Source organism: Capricornis sumatraensis, chromosome 6 (assembly GCF_032405125.1).
Source record: "Capricornis sumatraensis isolate serow.1 chromosome 6, serow.2, whole genome shotgun sequence".
In the NCBI taxonomy this organism is placed as follows: Eukaryota; Metazoa; Chordata; class Mammalia; order Artiodactyla; family Bovidae; genus Capricornis; species Capricornis sumatraensis.
In genome coordinates, this window is record NC_091074.1 from 15,134,382 (window position 1) to 15,157,876 (window position 23,495).

The 23,495-nt window shown below is 36.6% G+C and overlaps 1 protein-coding gene across 1 annotated transcript in view; it reads right to left on the reverse strand.

Moving 5' to 3' along the window:
- Positions 1–5,969: 5,969 nt before the first annotated feature.
- Positions 5,970–23,495, reverse strand: part of GLRA3 (glycine receptor alpha 3) — a 182,615-nt gene continuing 165,089 nt past the window's right edge. Inside the window, exon 9 of the mRNA XM_068974238.1 lies at positions 5,970–6,248. Coding sequence (XP_068830339.1) covers positions 5,970–6,248 — 279 coding nt within the window. The remainder of the gene's footprint in view (positions 6,249–23,495) is intronic.

The following is a 23,495-nucleotide window of genomic DNA, read 5'->3' on the forward strand; positions in this document are numbered from 1 at the left end:
TTACAAAACACATCACAGAATTAAGAGCATCTTCCTAGAAAAGCTGACTTTCTTTGCATTTCCAATTTGAAGACATTTATCCCACAGCAGCAATGATAAGTGTGTGCACACACACACACGTGTGTGTTTGGGAGAAGGGAAGGAAAGAGATGAGGGTAACATAAAAATGGTAGAAGGAAAAATGAGTATCCTAGCAACTGGCTCAGGATTCTGTTTTTAGGCTGATTTCTGATAGAAGCTTCTCCAGAATATTTTCCCTGCCTGAGTTATTTTCAGATCCTTGGGGGCTATATTTTACACATGGACTCTAGGTATCCTTTTTATCAAAGAACATGTGCTTCACTTTTTTAGGTAATTAGAACAACAGCCGTTTCCTTATGGAAGTTGAGGATATTTTTAAAGAGGAATGGTAGCTGAGATAAAACTTTAATTTTAAAGTTATTAAATTAACACAGTTCCTTCCTACTGTGTCCTACTCATTTATTCATAGAGAGTTTATATAGCAATAAGAATAAAACTAGATTGCTATATTTTATCACTCATTGTTGGGCCTTCCCTTGTAGCTTAGATGGTAAAGACTCTGCCTTCAATGCAGGAGACCCAGGTTCAATCCCTGGGTTGGGAAGATCCCCTGGGAAAGGGAACGGCTACCCACTCCAGTATTTCTGCCTGGAGAATCCTGTGGACAGAGCAGCCTGGCAAGCTACAGTCCACTGGGTCTCAAAGAGTCAGACACGACTGAGTAACTAACATTTTCACTTCACTTTTCATCACTCTTTGTAGTCATTGAACCAGAAAATAAAAACCAATGCATCTGCAGAGGAAAGCAGATCAGATATTATGGGTATTTTTATTTGTATTCAGTCAAAGGGGAACCTGTGTGTTCATATACACTGTAGTTTCTAAAATATTTAATTGAAAAGCACCCCACTGTTTTCCAGACACAAACTTTAATTCTTATAATTTTTTAGCATCCCTCATTAAAGAGATGAGTTGGTGAACTTCGAGGTCTAAAATACATCATGGAAACTGAGATGGTGACTGCTTAGTTAAAGGTTGTTACTCACTGATCACTGGGATGGACAAGATTGTTTCTGCACTGTTATGAATGGTCCCAAGAAGATGATACAGTAAGGAATTATGTAGGCATTGTGGAGAATAAGATTTGGTTGCCATTATATTCAAAATTTCAGTCTTTTTTGGAATTCTAAGCCTCATGGTCTTACCTTTCCACTGCCCATTGTTCAGGAAGGTTCAGCTAAGGAAAGTGGTCTTGTCAAAAAATATTGGAAAAACTGCACCAGAAAATCCTTTAGTTTTGCTTCAGCAAATTAGACAGTTCAGGATACAGCTTTAAGATATATTGAAATTTGTCACTAAAAAGTTGTGCAATTTTTGCAACTCAATTCTTCTCTGAAATGCACACGACAGTGGCAAGTTTTTGTAGTCTGCCAGAGCTGACGATGGTGCTAAAAGTTTCAATACCTCCATAATCGCATGTAACTCAGTCCAAAAGCCAAGGGTAGGCAATAAAATGATCTAGTTTAAAAACTGAATACCCAAATGAACAAGCAAAATGTCATTACCATATTTGTGCTTGGTAAGTAAATATAACTCAAAAGACAAATGTACAATTATACAGGTGCAGAAACAATTCTTTGAGTCACTGAAACAATTTCCAACTAATCCCTTAAATGAACTAACATAAATATTAATGCATAGGCTCAGTTTCATTGATGATATTTTCCTTGGATAGACTGTTAAAATTAAAATGCCTTGAGGTGGAACCTATGCTTATTCTCTTAATGTGTTTCAGTCAAGTTCATTACCTTGAAGTCTTTGCCTTGTCAGCATTAATGAGTATGGACAGACAGACTATATAAAAGTCAGTGCTGTGTCCTTAGGGTGTTTTGCTTTTCTTTACTAGGTCAGCATCAACTAGATGAGAAATACAGATGGTATATGCTCGTAAATTTTGAGAACTTTTCCTGTTATCTTTGTTTCAAGGTCTGTGAAATCTATTTAGAGTTGGAGACAGGACCTCAAAGATTAATAATGATTCATTGGTCTAAGAACTGTGGCTTATATGCCTTCTGAGTTTCATTCTGAGAGGGCTCTAACAGGTTGTTAGGGGACATCTGTGAATGTCAGTGTTGCCCACTTCCTATTTATTTAATATTGAAAGAATTTTCTATGTTTAATATTGGCAAGTCCCATCTTTCTTTGAGTACTTTTCATGGAATGTGTACTTTGTAGATGAAAGAACGATTTAGCTGCCAATATAACTCAGTCTTCCAAAGTGAAGCAGGTTGAGGTATATCATGTTAAGAATAGAAAAAGTATATTTTTAAAAACAGGGTGAAAGACATTCAGAAAAGGGAATGTATAGTATGGAGGATACACTTATTTTTCTCTTAAAATCTTAAAAACTACATAAGTTGCACAGAGTGCTAAAACAGGTAACAACTTTCTCTCTTCCATCAAACATGCAGCCTCATTTGCTCACTGTTTTGCCCTAAAATTTCCATTATCTTCCATAAGATCCTGGGAATTTATAAGCACAATACATGTATCCATATTTTAGGGATATATAGGTTGAAAGCATCTGTAATTTAAAATTAAAGTTGTTAGAACGAATATACCTATAGAATAGAAATTGACTATAGGATAAGTAGTCAGAACAGTCCCTTAAATTCAGCAGTTGGGAGTGGCATAGGCTCTCCAGGTGAGTAAGTGTTCTGGAGAAACAACCAAAAAGTATGGAGACATTTTAGAAAGCCTTGGCTTTCTGCTTCTACAGCAACTTTCTGGAATCTGTTTTAAAAAGTAAAGAAAGTTCTAGGTCCTCACTATAATTAAACTCCAATTCTAATAGCTGGAAAAGAAAAAGATGTTACACAGTATATGCCAAGGTATCAATACAAGGTTTCCTAAAATTCACATGCAACCACAGATTTCAGTGGTTGAGATACAAAATTAGAAAAAAAGTGAAGCAAACTGCATGTAGGAAAATAACAAACTTCCTAATGTGACTATTTCAAAATGCTTCAGAATATCCATATGAGAATTTCAACCTATGTGTGGGTACTCAGGGCATATGCACACATTTTAATTTGCACATCATTAACAGATTTGCAATTGGTTTAATTTGAAATATCAGGGTTTGACACAGGGCTCATTTAGGCAAATACTGCCTTAGGATGCTAATTACAATAAAGTTTCACCATTTTAAAGGGTATCTAGGAGTTCATTTTAAAGGGTATCTTCGGGAGTTGGTAATGGACAGGGAAGCCTGGTGTGCTGCACTCTACGGGGTCACAAAGAGTCGGACATAACTGAGTGACTGAACTGATCTGAATTGAGGAGTTCATTAAAGGGGACAGGTTCCTTTAAACTTTTTGCATTCAGATATATTTGCGATGTCACTGTTACCATATGAGTGAAACATCAGAGTATTTTATTTATTTATTTATTGGCTGTACCATGTGGCATATGGGATCTTAGTTACCCTATTAGAGAGTCTTAATCACTGGACTGCCAGGGAACTCCATTTTAAATTAAAACAAATTTTTTTCAGAGTATTTTCTTTGCATAGGGAGACAATGTTAAGTATATATACCTAAGTAAAATTTAAAAATTCTTTTGAGAAAGAGAGATTTCCACCATATCAACACCCTTGCTGAAAAAGTTGTTTCATGGCTAGTATTTTTATATTCCAAGTTTCAAGCTTTAAAAAAAAAAAAAGATACTTTTAATATTCTCAAATGTAAAAACAAGTGATGTTCATAAATTTCTTTAGGGGCATAGGTTCATTGCCTATGTCTATGTATGTCTAAGCAAACACTGTACATTTGCTTCTGGCAGAATTCATTTAATTTAAGCAATGATGAAGAACTTTAAAAATAAGATGTATTAAGTATAGAAAAATGTGTTCAAGTATTTCAGAGATATGTTGAGACAACACAGAGTTTATCATCGATTCAAACCCACTAGCTTATCCTCAGAGAACACAAACAACATATCTACTTTTAATCTACCTTTAGTACAAGAATATATTTCCATGATTTTGATTCATAAACACTCAGTGAAGAAGGAGATGTTTAACCTCGAGATGCAGAGTCCTCAAAATAAAGTACATAGTAGTATCTTCTGCTGTGGCATTTTCATTTAATGGCAACCCTTTTTTCCCCCTAATTGTACTTTAAAGTACCTACAAAGTAAGAAAATTTGGTGTTTTAGTAGCAAAAAATGTCAAATATGCATTATTTTTAAATTTACTTTTTTAAAAGTACAATTAGGTAGACCAAAGTTCAATAATATTGAAACATTCTAGCTTTAAATGGCAGCTCTTGCTTTTAGTTTAATAATAGTTAAAGATCAGAAAATAGTAGTGTCTTGTTCAAAAGTGCCTTATTTATCCCTCTTAAATCTGAGTTAGTTGTTTTTTTCATGATTAAACCTTTCTCCTTCAGTAATTTGGCTTGAGTTTCCATCTAGAGAATCTGACCAGTAATTAAACATTTTTAAAAAGGATTATAGAGCTTTTAAAAAATACAATATTTATGATAAAAATAATGCAAAAAATAGCAAAACTGGAAAAGAATCAGAGTCTAGTTTAATTTAACCCCCAAACTCTGTCATATATTTTCACTTAATTACACTGCACGAAATGAGTTAATGCCCCATTGTAGTTGAAATAATTCCATGGGGTTGCTGATAAGTTTTAAGTAAAATTTTTATTTAGAATGATTCACAACTAGTGGATCTCTTATAGATTGAAACTATTAATTCAGAAATACAAAACAATCAGTTCTTATTTATAGAAGTGATTTATTTATATAATTTAGAATTAAAATCTTCCTATATTTAGGGCTAGGATTTGGAACGCATATAACTTTGATGGGAAGTCTGTTCTTATTTTAAAATATCTCCCTAAATCTATTTTGATTTTTATTAAATTCATTTTTACCAAAATGTAAATACTATAATCCCATTGAATTTTAAAGTCTCATTCTAAACTAAAATATAAAAGTCTTACTGAACTTTGTTCAACTATATCAAAACAATAAACATAATTACTTATAGATGATTAAGCAACTATTAAAAGTCTAATAAAACAAAGATGCTGGCTTGAACTTTTTCAGTGTTTGGAAACAAAGAAAAATACATAGCTATAACACTTTTTTAAAACAATTATGTTTTTAGTATATCTACATTCATTCACAGATATATAAAGTTAAGAAAAGTAGAGTTTATGTATAATATGATTGCTTTGGCCATTAGAAACATTTCCAAAGAGGGAAATTTGATATTTTAAATAATTAAATTTAGTACATAAACAATCAAAGTCTCTTACTTTAATCTTCTGATTTTAATTTTCTTTTACTTAAGTTGGTTCTATAGCATTTGTATGTACAATTTCCTATTATTATTGAGTGAATTTGTCACTTAACTATCTATTTTTCTATTTTGTAACTACAAGAATAATAAAATATTTTAAAGCCTGAAGCTACATTTTAAAAATCTTCAACATTTCTTGTTTTTCCTATTTAAAAGTTTTCTGTGCAAATTTTACTTTTGTTATTTAATACTGAATTGAAAAAGCAAAGAATTTCAAAGCAGTTTTCACATGTACTATTATGTGACATCATATTACATACAAACACATTGATAATAATATGTCCACTTGTAAAATTTACTGTGACAGAACAGATAATCTTAATGAACTAGAATCCCAATAATACATATATTTTGTATTCATTAAAGGAATCATAACTGCCTCATGACTTTGCATAGCAAGTCATAATAACACCTTTCTATATGTCACTTGAGCACAATGGTCATTATTTGTATACCACCCACCCACACACACACACACACACACACACACACACACACACACCCTTATGGCAAAAACCTTCCCTCTGAGTTGACACACTGAGTTTGTACACTTGCACACTCCCCGAGACTTAATCTTGCTGCTGATGAATATCCTCATGCCTAAGGATTTTATAGATAACCCAGTAGAAAATATTAAAAATCAAAAAGGCTAATGGGAAGCAGGCTCGTGAGATGGTGTCAATCTTCTTGGCCCGGTCGATAAAGACCTTCCTCATCTCATCTGGGCTCTTCGGCATTACTTGGACAGGATGGTTGGGGCCCTTTGGAGTCACACCTTCTTTAGTTTGCAGACACGGCCCCATTCCATAAGCTGTGAAGCTGAACCGGCTTTCCCTTATCTCATCATCCTGTCATAAGAAAAATAGAAGCACTGAAGTCATAGAATAAGGCAAGGCATGTATAACAAGTGCTTCAGAACCATTACTGAGGCTTTATAATGATAAATGGTAACATTATTATAATGAAAAGATAGACCATATCAAGGTGAGTTGACTTTTGTTCCTATTCAAGTTTTAATGATTTATCCTGCTGTATCACATAGATGAGTCTATTCAATAAAACTCTCAAGTGTTATGTTTTAATGGAAAAACTAAATATTCTGGTATTCTCTACGTATTGCCAGACCACCTAAATAAACTGGACAAGAAAAAATTCTATGTGGCTAATAAGTTATCCAACATCTGTTGGGTCATTGAAAAAGCAAGAGAGTTCCAGAAAAGCATCTACTTCTGCTTTATTGACTATGCCAAAGTCTTTGACTTGTGTTGATCACAACAAACTGGAAAATTCTGAAAGAGATGGGAATACCAGACCACCTGGCCTGCCTCCTAAGAAATCTGTATGCAGGTCAAGAAGCAACACTTAGAATTGGAAATGGAACAACAGACTGGTTCCAAATCGGGAAAGGAGTATGTCAAGCTGCATAGTGTCACCCTGCTTATTTAACTTATATGCAGAGTACATCATGAGAAATGCTGGACTGGATGAAGCTGGAAAGCTGGAATCAAGATTACCGGGAGAAATAACAATAACCTCAGAGATGCAAATAACAACACCCTTTTGGCAGAAAGTGAAGAAGAACTAAAGACCCTCTTGGTGAAAGTGAAAGAGGAGAGTGAAAAAGCTGTCTTAGGGTGATGGTGGCCTCATAGAATGAGTTTTGAAGTTTACCTTCCTCTGCGATTTTCTGAAAGAGTTTGAGTAGGATAGGTGTTAGCACTTCTCTAAATTTTTGGTAGAATTCAGCTGTGAAGCTGGTCCTGGGCTTTTGTTTGCTGGAAGATTTCTGATTACAGTTTCAATTTCCATGCTTTTGATGGGGTCTGTTAAGATTTTCTATTTCTTCCTGGTTCAGTTTTGGAATTTGTACTTTTCTAAGAATTTTTTCATTTCTTCCAAGTTGTCCATTTTATTGGCAAATAGTAACTGATAATAGTCCCTTATGATCCTTTGTATTTCTGTGTTGTCTTTTGCGATCTCTCCATTTTCACTTCTAATTTTGTTGATTTGATTGTTCTCCCTTTGTTTCTTGATGAGTCTGGCTAATGGTTTGTCAATTTTATTTATCTTCTTGAAGAACCAGCTTTTGGCTTTGTTGATTTTTGCTATGGTCTCTTTTGTTTCTTTTGCATTGATTTCTGCCCTAATTTTTAAGATTTATTTCCTTCTACTAACCCTGGGGTTCTTCATTTCTTCCTTTTCTAGTTGCTTTAGGTGTAGCTGCTGCTGCTGATAAGTCGCTCCAGTCGTGTCCGACTCTGTGCGACCCCAGAGATGGCAGCCCACCAGGCTCCCCCGTCCCTGGGATTCTCCAGGCAAGAACAATGGAGTGGGTTGCCATTTCCTTCTCCAAAGCATGAAAGTGAAAAGTGAAAGTGAAGTCGCTCAGTCATGTCCAACTCTTAGCGACTTCATGGACTGCAGCCTACCAGGCTCCTCCATCCATGGGATTTTCCAGGCAAGAGTACTGGAGTGGGTTGTCATTAGGTTATTTATTTGACTTTTTTCTTGTTTCTTGAGGTATGCCTGTATTGCTATGAACCTCCCCCTTAGCACTGCTTTTACAGTGTCCCATAGGTTTTCGGTTGTTGTGTTTTCGTTTTCATTTGTTTCTATGCATATTTTGATTTCTTTTTTGATTTCTTCTGTGATTTGTTGGTTGTTCAGCACTATGTTGTTCAGCCTCCATCTCTTGGAATTTTTAATGGTTTTTCTCCTGTAATTGACATCTAATCTTAATGCATTGTGGCCAGAAAAGATGCTTGGAATGATTTCAATTTTTTTCAATTTACCAAGGCTAGATTTATGGCCTAGGATGTCATCTATCCTGGAGAAGGTTCTGTGTGTACTTGAGAAAAAGGTGAAATGTCCTATAGCTATCAGTGAGGTCTAACTGGTCTATTGTATCACCCTAATACCAAAACCTGACAAAGATGCCCACACAAAAAAGAAAACTACAGGCCAATATCACTGATGAACATAGATGCAAAAATCCTTAACAAAATTCTAGCAAACAGAATCCAACAACATATTAAAAAGATCATACATCATGACCAAGTGGGCTTTATCCCAGGGATGCAAGGATTCTTCAATATCCACAAATCAATCAATGTAATACATCACATTAACAAATTGAAGAATAAAAACCATATGATTATCTCAATAGATGCAGAGAAAGTATTTGACAAAATTCAACATCCATTTATGATAAAAACCCTCCATAAAGCAGGCATAGAAGGAACATACTTCAACATAATAAAAGCTATATATGACAAACCCACAGCAAACATTATCCTCAATGGTCAAAAATTGAAAGCATTTCCCCTAAAGTCAGGAACAAGACAAGGGTGCCCACTCTCACCACTACTATTCAACATAGTTTTGGAAGTTTTGGCCACACCAATCAAAGCAGAAAAGAAATAGAGGACACAAATAGATGGAGAAATATACCGTGTTCATGGATCAGAAGAATCAATATAGTGAAAATGAGTATACTACCCAAAGCAATCTATAGACTCAATTCAATCCCTATCAAGCTACCAACAGTATTTTTCAGAGAACTAGAACAAATAATTTCACAATTTGTATAGAAATACAAAAAACCTCGAATAGCCAAAGCAATCTTGAGAAAGAAGAATGGAACTGGAGGAATCAACTGCCCGACTTCAGGCTCTACTACAAAGCCACAGTCATCAAGACAGTATGGTACTGGCACAAAGACAGAAATATAGATCAAGGGAACAAAATAGAAAGCCAAGAGATAAATCCATGCACCTATGGACACCTTATCTTTGACAAAGGAGGTAAAAATATACAATGGAGAAAAGACAATCTCTTTAACAAGTGGTGCTGGGAAAACTGGTCACCACTTGAAAAAAAAAAAAAGAAACTAGAACACTGTCTAACACCATATACAAAAATAAACTCAAAATGGATTAAAGATCAAAAAGTAAGGCCAGAAACTATAAAACTCCTAGAGAAAAACATAGGCAAAACACTCTCCGACATAAATCATAGCAGGTCCTCTATGACCCACTTCCCAGAATATTAGAAATGAAAACAAAAATAAACAAATGGGACCTAATTAAAATTAAAAGCTTCTGCACAACAAAGGAAACTATAAGCAAGGTAAAAACACAGCCTTCAGAATGGGAGAAAATAATAGCAAATGAAGCAACTGACAAACAACTAATTTTCAAAAACATACAAGCAATTCCTGCAACTCAACTCCAGGAAAATAAACTACCCAATCAAAAAGTGGGCCAAAGAACTATACAGGCATTTCCCCAAAGAAGACATACAGATGGCTAACAAACACATGAAAAGATGCTCAACATCACTCATTATTAGAGAAATGCAAATCAAAACCACAGTGAGGTACCATTTCATGCCAGTCAGAATGGCTGCTATCCAAAAGTCTACAAGCAATAAATGCTAGAGAGGGTGTGGAGAAAAAGGAACCCTCTTACACTGTTGGTGGGAATGCAAACTAGTACAGCCACTATGGAGAACAGTGTGGAGATTCCTTTAAAAAAACTGGAAATAGAACTGCCATATGACCCAGCAATCCCACTGCTGTGCATACACACCAAGGAAACCAGAATTGAAAGAGACACGTGTATCCCAATGTTCATTGCACCACTGTTTATAATAGCCAGGACATGGAAGCAACCTAGATGTCCATCAGCAGATGAATGGATAAGAAAGCTGTGGTACATATACACAATGGAATATTACTCAGCCATTAAAAAGAATACATCTGAATCAGTTCTAATGAGGTGGATGAAACTGGAGTCTATTACACAAGTGAAGTAAGCCAGAAAGAAAAACACCAATACAGTATACTAACACATATATATGGACTTTAGAAAGATCATAACGATAACCCTGTATGCAAGACAGCAAAAGAGACACAGATGTAAACAGTCATTTGGACTCTGTGGAAGAGGGCGAGGGTGGGATGGTTTGGGAGAATGGCATTGAAACATGTATATTATCATATGTGAAATGAATCGCCAGTCCAGTTTTGATGCATGAGACAGGGTGCTTGTGGCTGGTGCACTGGGATGACCCAGAGGGATGGTATGGGGAGGGAGGTGGGAGGGGGGTTCAGGAAGGGGAACATATGTACACCCATGGTGGATTCATGTCAATGTATGGCAAAACTAATACAATATTGTAAAGTAATTAGCCTCCAGTTAAAATAAATAATTTTTTTTAAAAAGCTGGCTTAATACTCAACATTCAGAAAACTAATATCATGGCATACAATCCCATCACTTCATGGCAAATAGATGGGGAAACAATGGAAACAGTGTCAGACTCTGTTTGCGGAGTGCTCCAAAATCACTGCGGATGGTGACAGCAGCCAAGAAATTAAAAGACGCTTGCTCCTTGGAAGAAAAGTTATGACCAATCTAGACAGCATATTAAAAAGCAGAGACATTACTTTGCCATCAAAGGTCCGTCTAGTCAAAGCTATGGCTTTTCCAGTAGTCATGAATGCATGTGAGAGTTGGACTATAAAGAAAGCTGAGTGCCAAAGAATTGATGTTTTTGAACTGTGGTGTTGGAGAAGACTCTCAAGAGTCTCTTGGACTGCAAGGAGATCCAAGCTGTCCATCCTAAAGGAAATCAGTCCTGAATATTCATTGGAAGGACTGATGCTGAAGCTGAAACTCCAACACTTTGGCCACCTGATGCAAAGAATGGACTCATTTGAAAAGACCCTGATGCTGGGAAAGATTGAAGGCGGGAGGAGAAGGGGACGTCAGAGGATGCGATGGTTGGATGGCATCACCAATTCAATGAACATGAATTTGAGTATGCTCCGGGAATTGTTGATGGACAGAGAAGCCTGGCGTGCTGCAGTCCATGGGATCACAAAGAGTCGGACATGACTGAGCCACTGACCTGAACAAAAGATGTATAAGTAATTGACTTTTGAGTAAATAAGTCTGAAATGAACGCTGATGACCCTAAGTACACGTAACTATTGTAATCTTACAAAAAAACTGGAAACTGATTTTCTAGTAGTCTTTATAAAGGATGTTCATTTATACTGCCAATAGTTTTCACTTATGTGGGATTGTTAAGGGTAAATAACTGTTTTCTTTGATTTTCCTTTTTTCTTTATGGAGAAATAATTGACACAGAACTGTATAAATTTAAGGTGTACTGTGTGATGGCTTGACTTACATATATTGTGAAATGATTACCACAGTAGGTTTAGTGAACATCTATCATCTCATATAGACTAAAAGAGAGAAAAAAATTATCTTTGTGGTGAGAACACTCAGGGTCTATTCTGTTGAAAACTTTCCTATATGTCATATGTGCTATATCTTACAGCAGTGTTAACTACAGTTGTGTTGTTCATTATGTCCCTAGGGCTTATATCTTTAAAACTGGAAGTCTGTACCTTCTAACCCTCTTCCTCCACTGACCATCCGTTCTAGAGAACTGAGTATTTTCAAACCTTCAGAGAGCTCCCCACATAGACTCTTATCTCAAAACAGAGAAAATCCTCTCCAGATTTAACATATGTCATGAACAGCTATATGTTTCTCATCTGTGTCTTTCCAGTGAACTGTGAGTAAGGGGTTAATGCCAGGCCTGGCTGTTGAGGACTGCAGAGAAACACTAGTTCTTCCAGCATCATTTCCTTGGAAATAACAATGGCCTTAAGGTAACAGGAATGAGGAGTGTGTGCCCTGTGCTGTGGCTCCTGCCCCGGGGGAGCTGTGTCGTGGCCCAAAGAGTGTGGGGCCAAAAACGCTCCTGAGTGGCTGCCCCCACCCCCACTCCCGAGAGGGAGATGCTGTGTCTGGTGTGTTGCCTGCCTTGTCTGCTCCTAGAGGACTGAGTAAACACAATATCAGGTTAAAGTCTATTGTGTCTGGAGGGTCTGACTGACAGTTTGAACCCAAAACCTCAGCGGTGATGACAGAAGGTGACTCGGCTTTCAGATCCTTTCAGCCTCAATGTGGCCCAAGTTTCTGGAAGGGAGTTCTGATGAGAACTTGACCCTATCCTCCCTGAGTTTGAGATAGCAAACCCTGCAGGGAAAATAATGGAGATAAATTGTACTGTTGGGAGACGGATGACACAGCTGTATGCCCCGTTGAATTGGCAGGAGGGTGACCATTGAGAGAAAACCAATGGGAAACTAAGTTATAAAACAGGGGAAAGTGGCTCAAGATACAACTGATAACTGATAATCTCTGTGCAACTTGGCTTCCCAGGTGGCTCTAGTGGTAAATAACCTGACTGCAGTGCAGGAGACATAAGAGATGCGGGTTCCATCCCTAGATCAGGAAGATTCCCTGGAGGAAGGTATGGCAATCCACTCTAGTATTCTTGCCTGGGAAATCCCATGGGTAGAGAAGCCTGGCAGGCTACAGTCCACGGGAGTCTCAAAGTTCATTGCAGCACTGTTTATAATAGCCAGGACATGGAAGCAACCTAGATGTCCATCAGCAGATGAATGGATAAGAAAGCTGTGGTACATATATACAATGGAATATTACTCAGCCATTAAAAAGAATACATTTGGATCAGTTCTAATGAGATGGATGAAACTGGAGCCTATTGTGCATAGTGAAGTAAGCCAGAAAGAAAAACACCAATACAGTATACTAACGCATATATATGGAATTTAGAAAGATGGTAATGATAACCCTGTATGTGAGACAGCAAAAGAGACACAGATATATAGAACAGACTTGTGGACTCTGTGGGAGAGGGAGAGGGTGGGATGGTTTGGGAGAATGGCATTGAAACATGTATAATATCATATATGAAATGAATTGCCAGTCCAGGCTCGATGCATGATACTGGATGCTTGGGGCTGGTGCACTGGGACGACCCATAGGGATGGTACGGGGAGGGAGGAGGGAGGGGGGTTCAGGATGGGGAACATGTGTATACCTGCGGTGGATTCATGTTGATGTATGGCAAAACCAATATGATATTGTAAAGTAATTAACCTCCAATTAAAATAAACTTTAAAAAAAGAAAAAAAAAGTCAGACATGATTTAAGTGACTAAACAAAAATTAATAATAATAATAGAAGGAAAATAAATTAGATTCCTCAAGGCTTATCCTCTGACCTACACTCTGGTAGACATGGTGATTCAGGGACTCCCCTAGGCCTGGGTTCCCAGGTGCAAAGGAGGGTATGTATGATTTGGGCAAAGAAGGAGGGTATGGATGATTTGTGGAGAGGTTTACCCTAGCAGTTGACATGCTGGGTTCCACTGATGGGAAAAAAAAAAAAATCTGGGCCATTCAGAAGAAAGACCTTGGCCAGAGGAGAATCTGTCTATCAGCTCTCAGGAGGTGACTTTTAAAACTCAGACTGAAAAGAACGAAAATTGACAGGATTCCTATGAAAGGTTTCCTGGCAGGTTGTCACCAGTTGGGAGGAAGGAAATGGTTTCAAGTTCCTGCAGCTGCTTCCCTTAAGGAACCCCATTCAATCTGCTATTTTCATCTCAGAAGTTAATCCAGTGATGCCAATGGGAATGCAAACAAAAGGGGCTGACAGGGTGGCTGAATTGACTCCATCTGCAAAGACAGAAAGAAGTCCGAAGGCCAAGTTCTTCTTGCCCAGTTCTGAGTGGGGTCCCAGGCTGTGCCATGGTTAACACAGAATAGCCGTGGGTGGTAAACACGGCTCTTTGGAACTGTGGAAGCTGGTGTACCATGTGCAGTCAGACTGTTGAAAAATGAGAAGATGATATTAAGAATAATATTAATAAGCTGGTGGGGCACAGTGATGCTGGGTTTGTAGGCATCATGGTCATAGCAGAATGACCATGATGACACACAGATAGGAAAATAAGGAGATAAGATATGTCCACTGGGCTTCCCTTGTAGCTCATGGACAGAGGAGCCTGGCAGCCTACAGCCGATGGGGTCGCAGGAGCCAGACACGACTTAGCTACTAAACCACCACCTAGACATATCCCTGATAGCTCAGTTGGTAAAGAATCCATCTGCAAAGCAGAAGACCCTGGTTTGATTCCTGGGTTGGGAAGTTCCTCTGGAGAAAGGGAAAGGCTATCCACTCCAGTATTCTGGCCTGGAGAATTCCAAGGCCTGTATAGTCCATGGGGTTGCAAATAGTCGGACATGACTGAGCAACTTTCACTTTTCCTTTCAAGATATGTCCAGTAGGTTGCATCAGCCAAAGACTAAATGTATTAATATAATTGGAAAGGATGTGACCACGGATGAAGGACCTGGCCATTTTCTGTCTTGAGCCTAATCTTCGGCTATTGTTCCTTGTGCCTGCTGTGTGCAGTCATATCCAGCTCTTCGATGGTTGAACACTTGAGTTCACTAAAGAAATCCCCCCAACAGCCTCTACCAGGATGGACATGGCAAAAACTGTTTAGGAGTTTCATGATAGGAATTCCAGGGTAGAATTAATTAGGTGATAGAGTCCCCATCTAGTTGCTGGCTCAGAAGGGAACTATGTGCCAAGGCGATGTCTTAGATTGGCCTTTGACATAGTCATGGTGGTGTCCAAACCATGAGGCAATGGATATAACATGTCCCTCTGTTGACCGCTGAAGCCATTGATGTGGTCGGAACTTGTCCAGAATATTAACAAGATTAAAAAAAAAATTGCTCGGGATTGCTTTTGGGTTGAATCTCCCAAGGACAAGCGCTAACACAAAGCTGACAGATGGAATGCCACTAGGGTCTTTGCCCAGGGCTCTTGGAGGAGTCAACTGACTATAGAAAAAATAGGGCTTCCCTGGTGGCTCAGATGGTAAAGAATCTGCCTGCAGTGTGGGAGATCTGGGTTCAATTGCTGGATTGGGAAGATTCCCTGGAGAAGGGAATGGCTACCCACTCCAGTATTCTTTCCAGAAGAACTCCATGGACAGAGGAGTCTCACAGGCTACAGTCCATGGAGTCACAGAGTTGGACACAACTGAGTGACTTTGAGACAGAGAGTCCATATTTGGCTTTGCTTACACTATAACAAAAGCCACAGCTGAAAATACTATTTATGGCTTGAAACAGCTACTTTCATATCAGTCTGGGCCCCTGGAATCGATCTCTTTGGATAAAGGAGCACATTTACAAATGATCAGTGTATAAAATGGCCCAAGAGCACAACATAGTAAGAGTATATCAAATTCCATCAGCTCACAGAGTAGTGGTTGAAACAGAAATTAAAACCTTACTACTAGGGACTTCCCTGATAGTCCAATGGATAAGACTCAGATCATAAACAATAGAAGCTATATTGAAACAAATTCAATAAAGATTTTAAAAATGGCCCACACACAAAAATAAAAATCTAAAAAAAAAAAAGAAAGAAACACCATTATCACTAAATACAGGATGGTCAGGACATGAACGGTTGCCTGGTTGGGTCACTGGATGAGTATGCAGACCACACAGTGACAGTAAGAAGCAAATGCCTTCAGAAAGGTTTCTGGTTTCTGGTAGTGGACATGTATGTGTTTGGCAGTGGAGGGTCGGGGGATCGGAAGGCTATTACTTAACTCTGTCCCACCTCACAGGTTTCCCTTTTCTATCCTTTTGTATCACCTGATATCGTGGTTTTGGGTCCACAACTGTATTTTCCAGTTGAACGGCTCATTTCTACTCATCATATTATATGTATTTATCTAGACTAGAAAACCATTCATGCTCTCTGTGGAAGAGGGATCTAAACGTCCTATGTGCTTGAATAGCTGAAAAGCCTCCCACTTTGATGAAAACACTTCATCTGCTGTCTCTCTTTCTTCTTATCCTATTGAAGAGCTGAGCAAATGCCATATGAGATCAAAGCTTATTTCTGTCTTGAAAGTACAAATGCCTCCTCAAACCTGTAATCAGAGCTATGGAGCTGCACTGACAAAGCTACTTTACTTTGGAAATTGATTTTAATAGAGAATGACACCTTTGAAAAATTGAAACTTCAACATCATCATGCAGCATTGGCCTGGCATGAAAGCTGGCCACAATTTGTAAAATGACCATATTTTATGTGCATGCAATAATGACAGTCCAGGCCAGGACAAGACTTCTCACACTGAGGTCCATGCAACAGCTGTCTCAGAATTATCTGGAGTGCACAGATTTGCACTCATTAACATTTAGGTTGACTCTGTCATCTGCATTTCCAAATTCTCCAGGTGATCATAATGCTCAAATATGTAGAAACAAAAATTCCCAAAAGACACAATGCAGCTATCCTAGTTAGCTGGAATTCATGGTAATGTAACATTTTTGAATTCCTCTAACACTTTCTAATTTAAATTTAAAGTGGTAGTTTACAAAAAACATACTCTGTAATGACATTTGATGCTTTTGAACTCCGGTGTTGGAGAAGACTCTTGAGAGTCCCTTAGACTGCAAGGAGATCCAACCAGTCCATCCTAAAGGAAACCAGTCCTGGGTGTTCACTGGAAGGACTGATGCTAAGGCTGAAACTCCAATACTTTGGCTACCTCATGCGAAGAGTTGACTCATTGGAAAAGACCCTAATGCTGGGAGGGATTGGGGGGCAGGAGGAGAAGGGGACGACAGAGGATGAGATGGCTGGATGGCATCACTGACTCGATGCACATAAGTTTGGGTGAACTCTGGGAGTTGGTGATGGACAGGAAGGCCTGGCGTGCAGCGATTCATGGGGTCACAAAGAGTTGGACATGACTGAGCAACTGAACTGAACTGAATGACATTTGGGCTAGTACTGAGGTATTATTTTATTTTTTAACAATTCTTGTTTTTAAGTAAGGCTGTGTCTAGGAGAGGCTGTATGTGAGCCTATTTATGTGAACTATATCTTCATTCATTTTTAAATTTATGATGGACCAAAGAATTTTTTAAGAATAGAATTTTGACAGTTACATTTTATAATGTGATTTGGTGCTGCATTGTTTTCAAAAGCATCTGGGATATGATTTCACTAACAAATGTATCACCAGTGGCTTTTCTATTAATTTTGGAGGTGAAGAAATAGAAATATCCCATTTCAGTAAAAATATTTCCCTTGTTAAAACCTGTCATTCAAACATTTATGGGGGGCTTCCCAGGTGGCACAGTGGTAAAGAACCCGCCTGCCAATGCAAGAGACGCAGGTTTGATCCCTGGGGAAAGAAGGTCCCCTGGAGTAGAAATGGCAACCCATTCCAGTATTCCTGCCTGGAAAATTCCATGGACAGAAGAGACTGGTGGGCTACAGTTGATGAGGCTGCAGAAAGTCAGACATGACTGAGCGACTAAGCACCTAACTAAAAAGTACATCGTTATTTTATGACAACTAATTTTTCTGCTTTTTAAAACTCAGTCAAAAGATTATCCTGTGTTTATGTATGTTTACAAGTGCAGTGATATTATTTATTCCAATTAGCACTCAAATATTTTTTTGAGATAATTCAATTTTCTGGAGTTGGCTTTCTAATAGAGTGAAGGGCACAAAAGCAAGGTTTACACAAGCATCTAAAACTTTTGACCCACTATAGGTTAGCTAGTGTTTAAAGTTCATGAAATTAAGCCCCTTTACAACTCAAAATATAGACAATAATAAAGATTAAATAGAATGAATTAAAAATGAACTAAAGAACATGGCTGAGTCAAAAAGTAAAATTGAAGAAACAGCTTAGTTTATCCACAAGTCAATTGTCTCAATATGCTTCAAGCAAGTTAGAAGGATAGGCAATAAAAAATATAAAAAGTCATTTTGTTGGTGTATAATTCTTTCTACAGAAGGACCTGTTTTCACTAAATATGGAAATGAGAAAAATGTTTCAGTAATTAAGCAACAATACCATACTATGAAACATTCTCAGTGCTTTTCCACTTTATTTAGAGAATTATGCCAAAGATTGACTCATGTAACATGCATATTATAACTAGAATTATTACAGAAAGAAAATTCATGGGCAGATATAGTAATTCAATTGAATTTCTTCATCTTTATCATCAAACATGATATACTATCATATATATGAGAAAAGAATTAATTTCCTATCCTCTTCTTAGTTTTAAAATAGCAACAAAAAAATCTTATTTGTTTGCTGGCATGGTGAAAGCATGAAGAGTGCTAGTGAGTAGTTACAAATCATTAATCATATAAGACAGCCTGAATGATGATTAATTATGACAATTGTTGTGAGATACAACAGCATTAAATATGTTATTTTCATCCTTATGTTTTCCCTCTAGTGGATACCTTTGAGATATTCTTTATACAATGAAGATGCTAAGTAAATTATCCTAAAGGTTGTTTTGTTTAAATAACTTTCTGTAACTTTTAACTGTCAAGTAGGAAAATGACAGAAGAAGGAAAAGTAAATTGATAGTAATTCACATTTATATGATTTCAAAGTATGCAGATTTTTTTTAATGTTTTTTAAATTTTTTTGAAAATTGCTAATTAACAAAACAATGGCTTGTTTTTGTTGAGAGAAATAAGCATCACTTAGAAAATTTTAAGGCAAGGTGAAGTATGTGAATGACTTCAAAGTTGTTCTCTAGAATAAGTGTCAGCCTAAAACAAAAATCCTGTTTAATACATCTGTGTACATTTCTGTATCATCCACCCCAATATGGAAGGCTTAAAAGAAGACAACTATGTATGATGTTAAAAATACTTGAGACTTACAAGTCAATTGTCAACATAAAACTCCTTGAAATTTAGCTCCCAGGAGAACCTTGCATTTATTATAGATGACATATGAATTAGCTGGGCTTCCCAGGTGGCTCAGACAGTAAAGAATTAGCCTGCAATGCAGGAGACCCAGGTTCAGTCCCTGGGCCGGGAAGATACCCTGGAGAAGGGGATGGCTACCCACTCCAGTATTCTTGCAGGGAGAATCCCACGGATAGAGGAATCTGGCGGACTACAGTCCATGGGGTCATAAAGACTCAGATACAACTGAGCGACTAACACTTCCACTTTCATTAAGTAGTTATAAATTAGCCAAATTTATGCTTGGTATGTTGAATTTAGATTCAGAAATGGTTTGGAGATTATTGAGTGGTAAAATATAAGCTTAAAAGGATGAATATTTTAGGTGAAACTTTATGAAAATATGATATGTATACATACATAGGGGAATTGAAAAGTCAATGAAATAATATTTTTTAAAAATCTGTATATCTGTTTCTAACAATGTTCTAGATTCTTTCAGTGCCAACTTATCATCATAGGGTGGCATAAGATAATATTTTATGGTAGATAGCATATATAAAAAGTGGTGTGCCTATTATATTTAACTGTGTGATGGAAGTCACTATACAGCATGTGAACTTAAGTAGAGACTATATCATTTTACTGAATATTATTTTCCTAAACAGATATTTCAGAGGGGATAGAGCTCTAAGAAATAGTTGTATTTAACATACACTCGGAATACTTGTTGCAGGAAATAATCAAATTTTTATAATTTTTCTTTTACATAAGAAGAAATTTCTAACCCCTGTCCATCAGTCATTCAAGTAGAATTTAGTTTGAAATTGTTGAGAAACAACTTTTTTTCAAGTATATATCAAATACTTACCTATTGAAAGAATATCTTCTATTTTAGAATATAGCATAAACTGACCTCCAATGGAAACTTTCTAAAATAATTCCGTGTATACAGGTACTACATTGCTTCCAACCATGAAGCCTCATCCCTTCAACCAAAATAGTATACTTATAATTGGGCTTCCCTGGTGGCTCAGTGGTTAAGAATCTGCCTGCAATGCAAGAGATCCAGGTTCAATCTCTCAGTCAGGAAGATTCCCTGGAGAAGGGAATGGCAATCCACTCCGGTATACTTGCCTGGAAAATTCCATGGACAGAGGAGCTTGGTGGGCTACAGTCCATGGGGTCACAAGGAATCGGACACAACTGAGCAACTAACACTTTTTTCACATTTTTCATATTTATATCTGTCCTAAATTTATACTTCATATTTATATTCTAGACCTCACAAAGGGTATTAATACAAGGCAGAAAAATCAATTATTTGTTATTCTTAATAGTTACCTTGAGTTATTTTTTAAAGTAATACAGGACATAAATACATACATAAATAAGTTTTTGTACAGATAATCAATGTGTAGTCAATTATTTTAAAAAGAAAACAAGCAAAAATATACGCTTGGCAATTAGTTTTTGAATCTAGAATTTGTGGTCCATTCTTATTTCATTTGCATACACAAGTAACAATTAATATACAAGAATAAGTAGGAATATATACCAGAACACCACACATATGTATTTTCGCTCAGCAAACTTTCATTATTACACTGCAAAGCAAAAGCTGTATGAAATGCATTAAAGCAATCCCATATCATCCATATTTCTCAACAAGTTGCATATGTTCAGAAATATTTCGGCATGTGTTTAAACCCTCCAGGACTAAAGTAATGATATCATACATGGGAAGAGCAACTTCTAACCAAAATACTTTTGTATCATGCATACACCCACACACACACACACAGCACTAGGGATAAGCATTTATGGCAAGGTGCAGTGGTGTGTGATTGGCACACAGCAGGCTAGAACAGTGTGGGGTGGGGAAATTTGGATACAAGTGCGAACGTGTATTCTTTCACAGTGTACAAAAAGGATCCCTTGTACCTTCAGGGGAAAAGGTAAGGCGTAAAAGATCGCATGCAGTGCCTAGGCCAAATGCTAAACCAAGTTAAAACTTTCCCTGGAATAATATGTTCATCAGTGTAAAGCCCTTTGTTATGTGAAGTTTTCTATAATGGGGCAATTTTATTTACTGCCTCTTCTGCCGAATTAAAATACTATGAAAAATATGCAAATCAGTACTCATGAAAAGAAAGGATATTCGGTTAATTTTTAGACTTATCTTGGTTATGTTAATTTAATGATTTAGATTGCTTAGACTGTCATTAAGCAAAGTACATACTTTTTTTTTTTTTTAATGATGAATTCATTTGGCCCAGAGGACTATTAGGTTGAGAAAAATTGTTTTCAAAAAGTGAAAATGATCAACCTTAATTATCATCAACCTGAATGATAATTAGAATGTTATAAAAATAAATGTGATGCATATATTTCCAATCAAATGTATTTGCATTTATTGTATTTGTAAAATGTATTTGCATTTTCTTAAATAATATGGTTAGTAAGCCATATTGTTTATTTTTTTAAAAAATAAGTATTTATTGACTGTTAGCAAAGGAAATCTGTATTTTCATCAGAGTTATTTTTGTACTGTTTTGTCAGGCAATATCTAATTGAATATATATTTCATATGAACATTCCTTATATACTGTTTAGTTACTGAAAATTTAAATATATACCTCTCCCAAAGAGGCAACTATGTGTTATTATGAAAATTCAAGGCAATGAATTTTTAAAGAAAATTAGTTAGGATAATCACATAAAACTAATTGGATCATGTGAATTTTTCCCCCAGGGATGAAAATTGAAGAAGTAGGTAGCTACAGTGGGAACAACTATGAAATTTTAGTAGAAAAGAAAAATAGTTGAGGAAGTATTATAATATAGGAATATATAATATAGGAATATATTTAATAACTGCTCTAAAATAATCTTTGGTCTAGATACTTGTTATGAAATAAAGATCACTTCACTATTCATCTAACAGTATGTCTGTTGTGTATTCACCTAGTTATGTCTATTCTTAACTGAGATTTGTGATGAAAATCATCTGGAGAGGTATTTTTAAATACACTTTATTCCAGAAATTTTAATTTAGTAGACTGTACTGTTTGGATATGATTTCCCAATCTAAATGCTCAGCTTTGGGTATATTTAAAATTTAATTAGAGTGATATATTATGGATCTCCAAGTCAAATAACTAATATGCTCTACTGTAGATTACATTTCTAAACAGAGCCATTCTAATTGGAGGTGTGTCCTTGTTATCTATTTTAAATCAAACATTTCCAAGAATGCTGAAATCAAAACCAAAATCATTCATTTACTCTAAAGAATCTCAACATATATTAACATTAAAAGTAGTTTCTAAAGATACATAAGTTGGATAAAGCATTTTATTTTTGACTTATTTTTAGGTCTCTATTTTCTGGCAAGAGGAGCTGTTTTTAGAACTTATTTGTACAAATAAATGTCCCATCTATTTTGCAACTACTTTTGTCAAAGTGTATGATTATTTTCTCTACAGAGAATATTATAAGATACATGTGATATTTCTGTTTAATATATATTTTTTAAATTATTTTAACCAACAAATAACTCAGTTCATAGAATGAAAGATAACATTTCAAATTTTTTTTGACTGAGTGAAGAGAGACAAAGGGAATTGTTAGAAAAAGAGAAGAGAATATCCTTAGCTGAAGGGGATTGGTGGTTGTTCAGCTTTAAGTGTTCAGGGGTCTGTGTTTCCCCACCCAACACTGCCTGAGTGCAGAGGATGCTGTCTGCTTTTTTTTTTTTTGTTTTTAACTGATGACCGCATTCTTCTACTTAGAGTTAAGAAAATGAATTTACCGTGTCTGAAAAACGGTAAAACTTCTCCAATGCAAAAGCTTCTGTCTGTGGGAAGGTAAAGTGGACCAACAGGGATTGAGAAACCAGAGAATCAAGTCATAGACGGTTAAAATATAATTGCACAATTGGCTTTCATTGCACAGATCATCTTAACAAACGTATATATCAATTAATAGTTTCTCACATACACAAGCTATCCAGCCCCAGAGTATGAAGTTAAAAAAAAATGAATTTCTTTACTGCACTATATCTTAATTACAATATATGTTCACTAAGTATTTCATATGGTGATTAGAAATATAATCAGATGTTACTGTTTTTGCACTTTGACACTTTTCTAGAGTGCCAATCACTAGAAAAATTAATCTTGCTGTCTTTCTGTGAGCTAAATAATAAAGGGTGTCAAATATCTTTATTCCAATACACTTACAGGTGGTAAACTGAATAAAGAGTTGGTATGGATTTTTTTAAGGAGGAATCAGAAATGAATGTCTAAGCTTGTAGAGCATTGGTGGGTGCAGAAAAGGTGTCAGCTCTCATCTCCCCTTGGAACACCACCTGTGTACGACTCCTCATTTCTGGTGTTGGCAGCACGTGGCTGATACATCCTACACTGA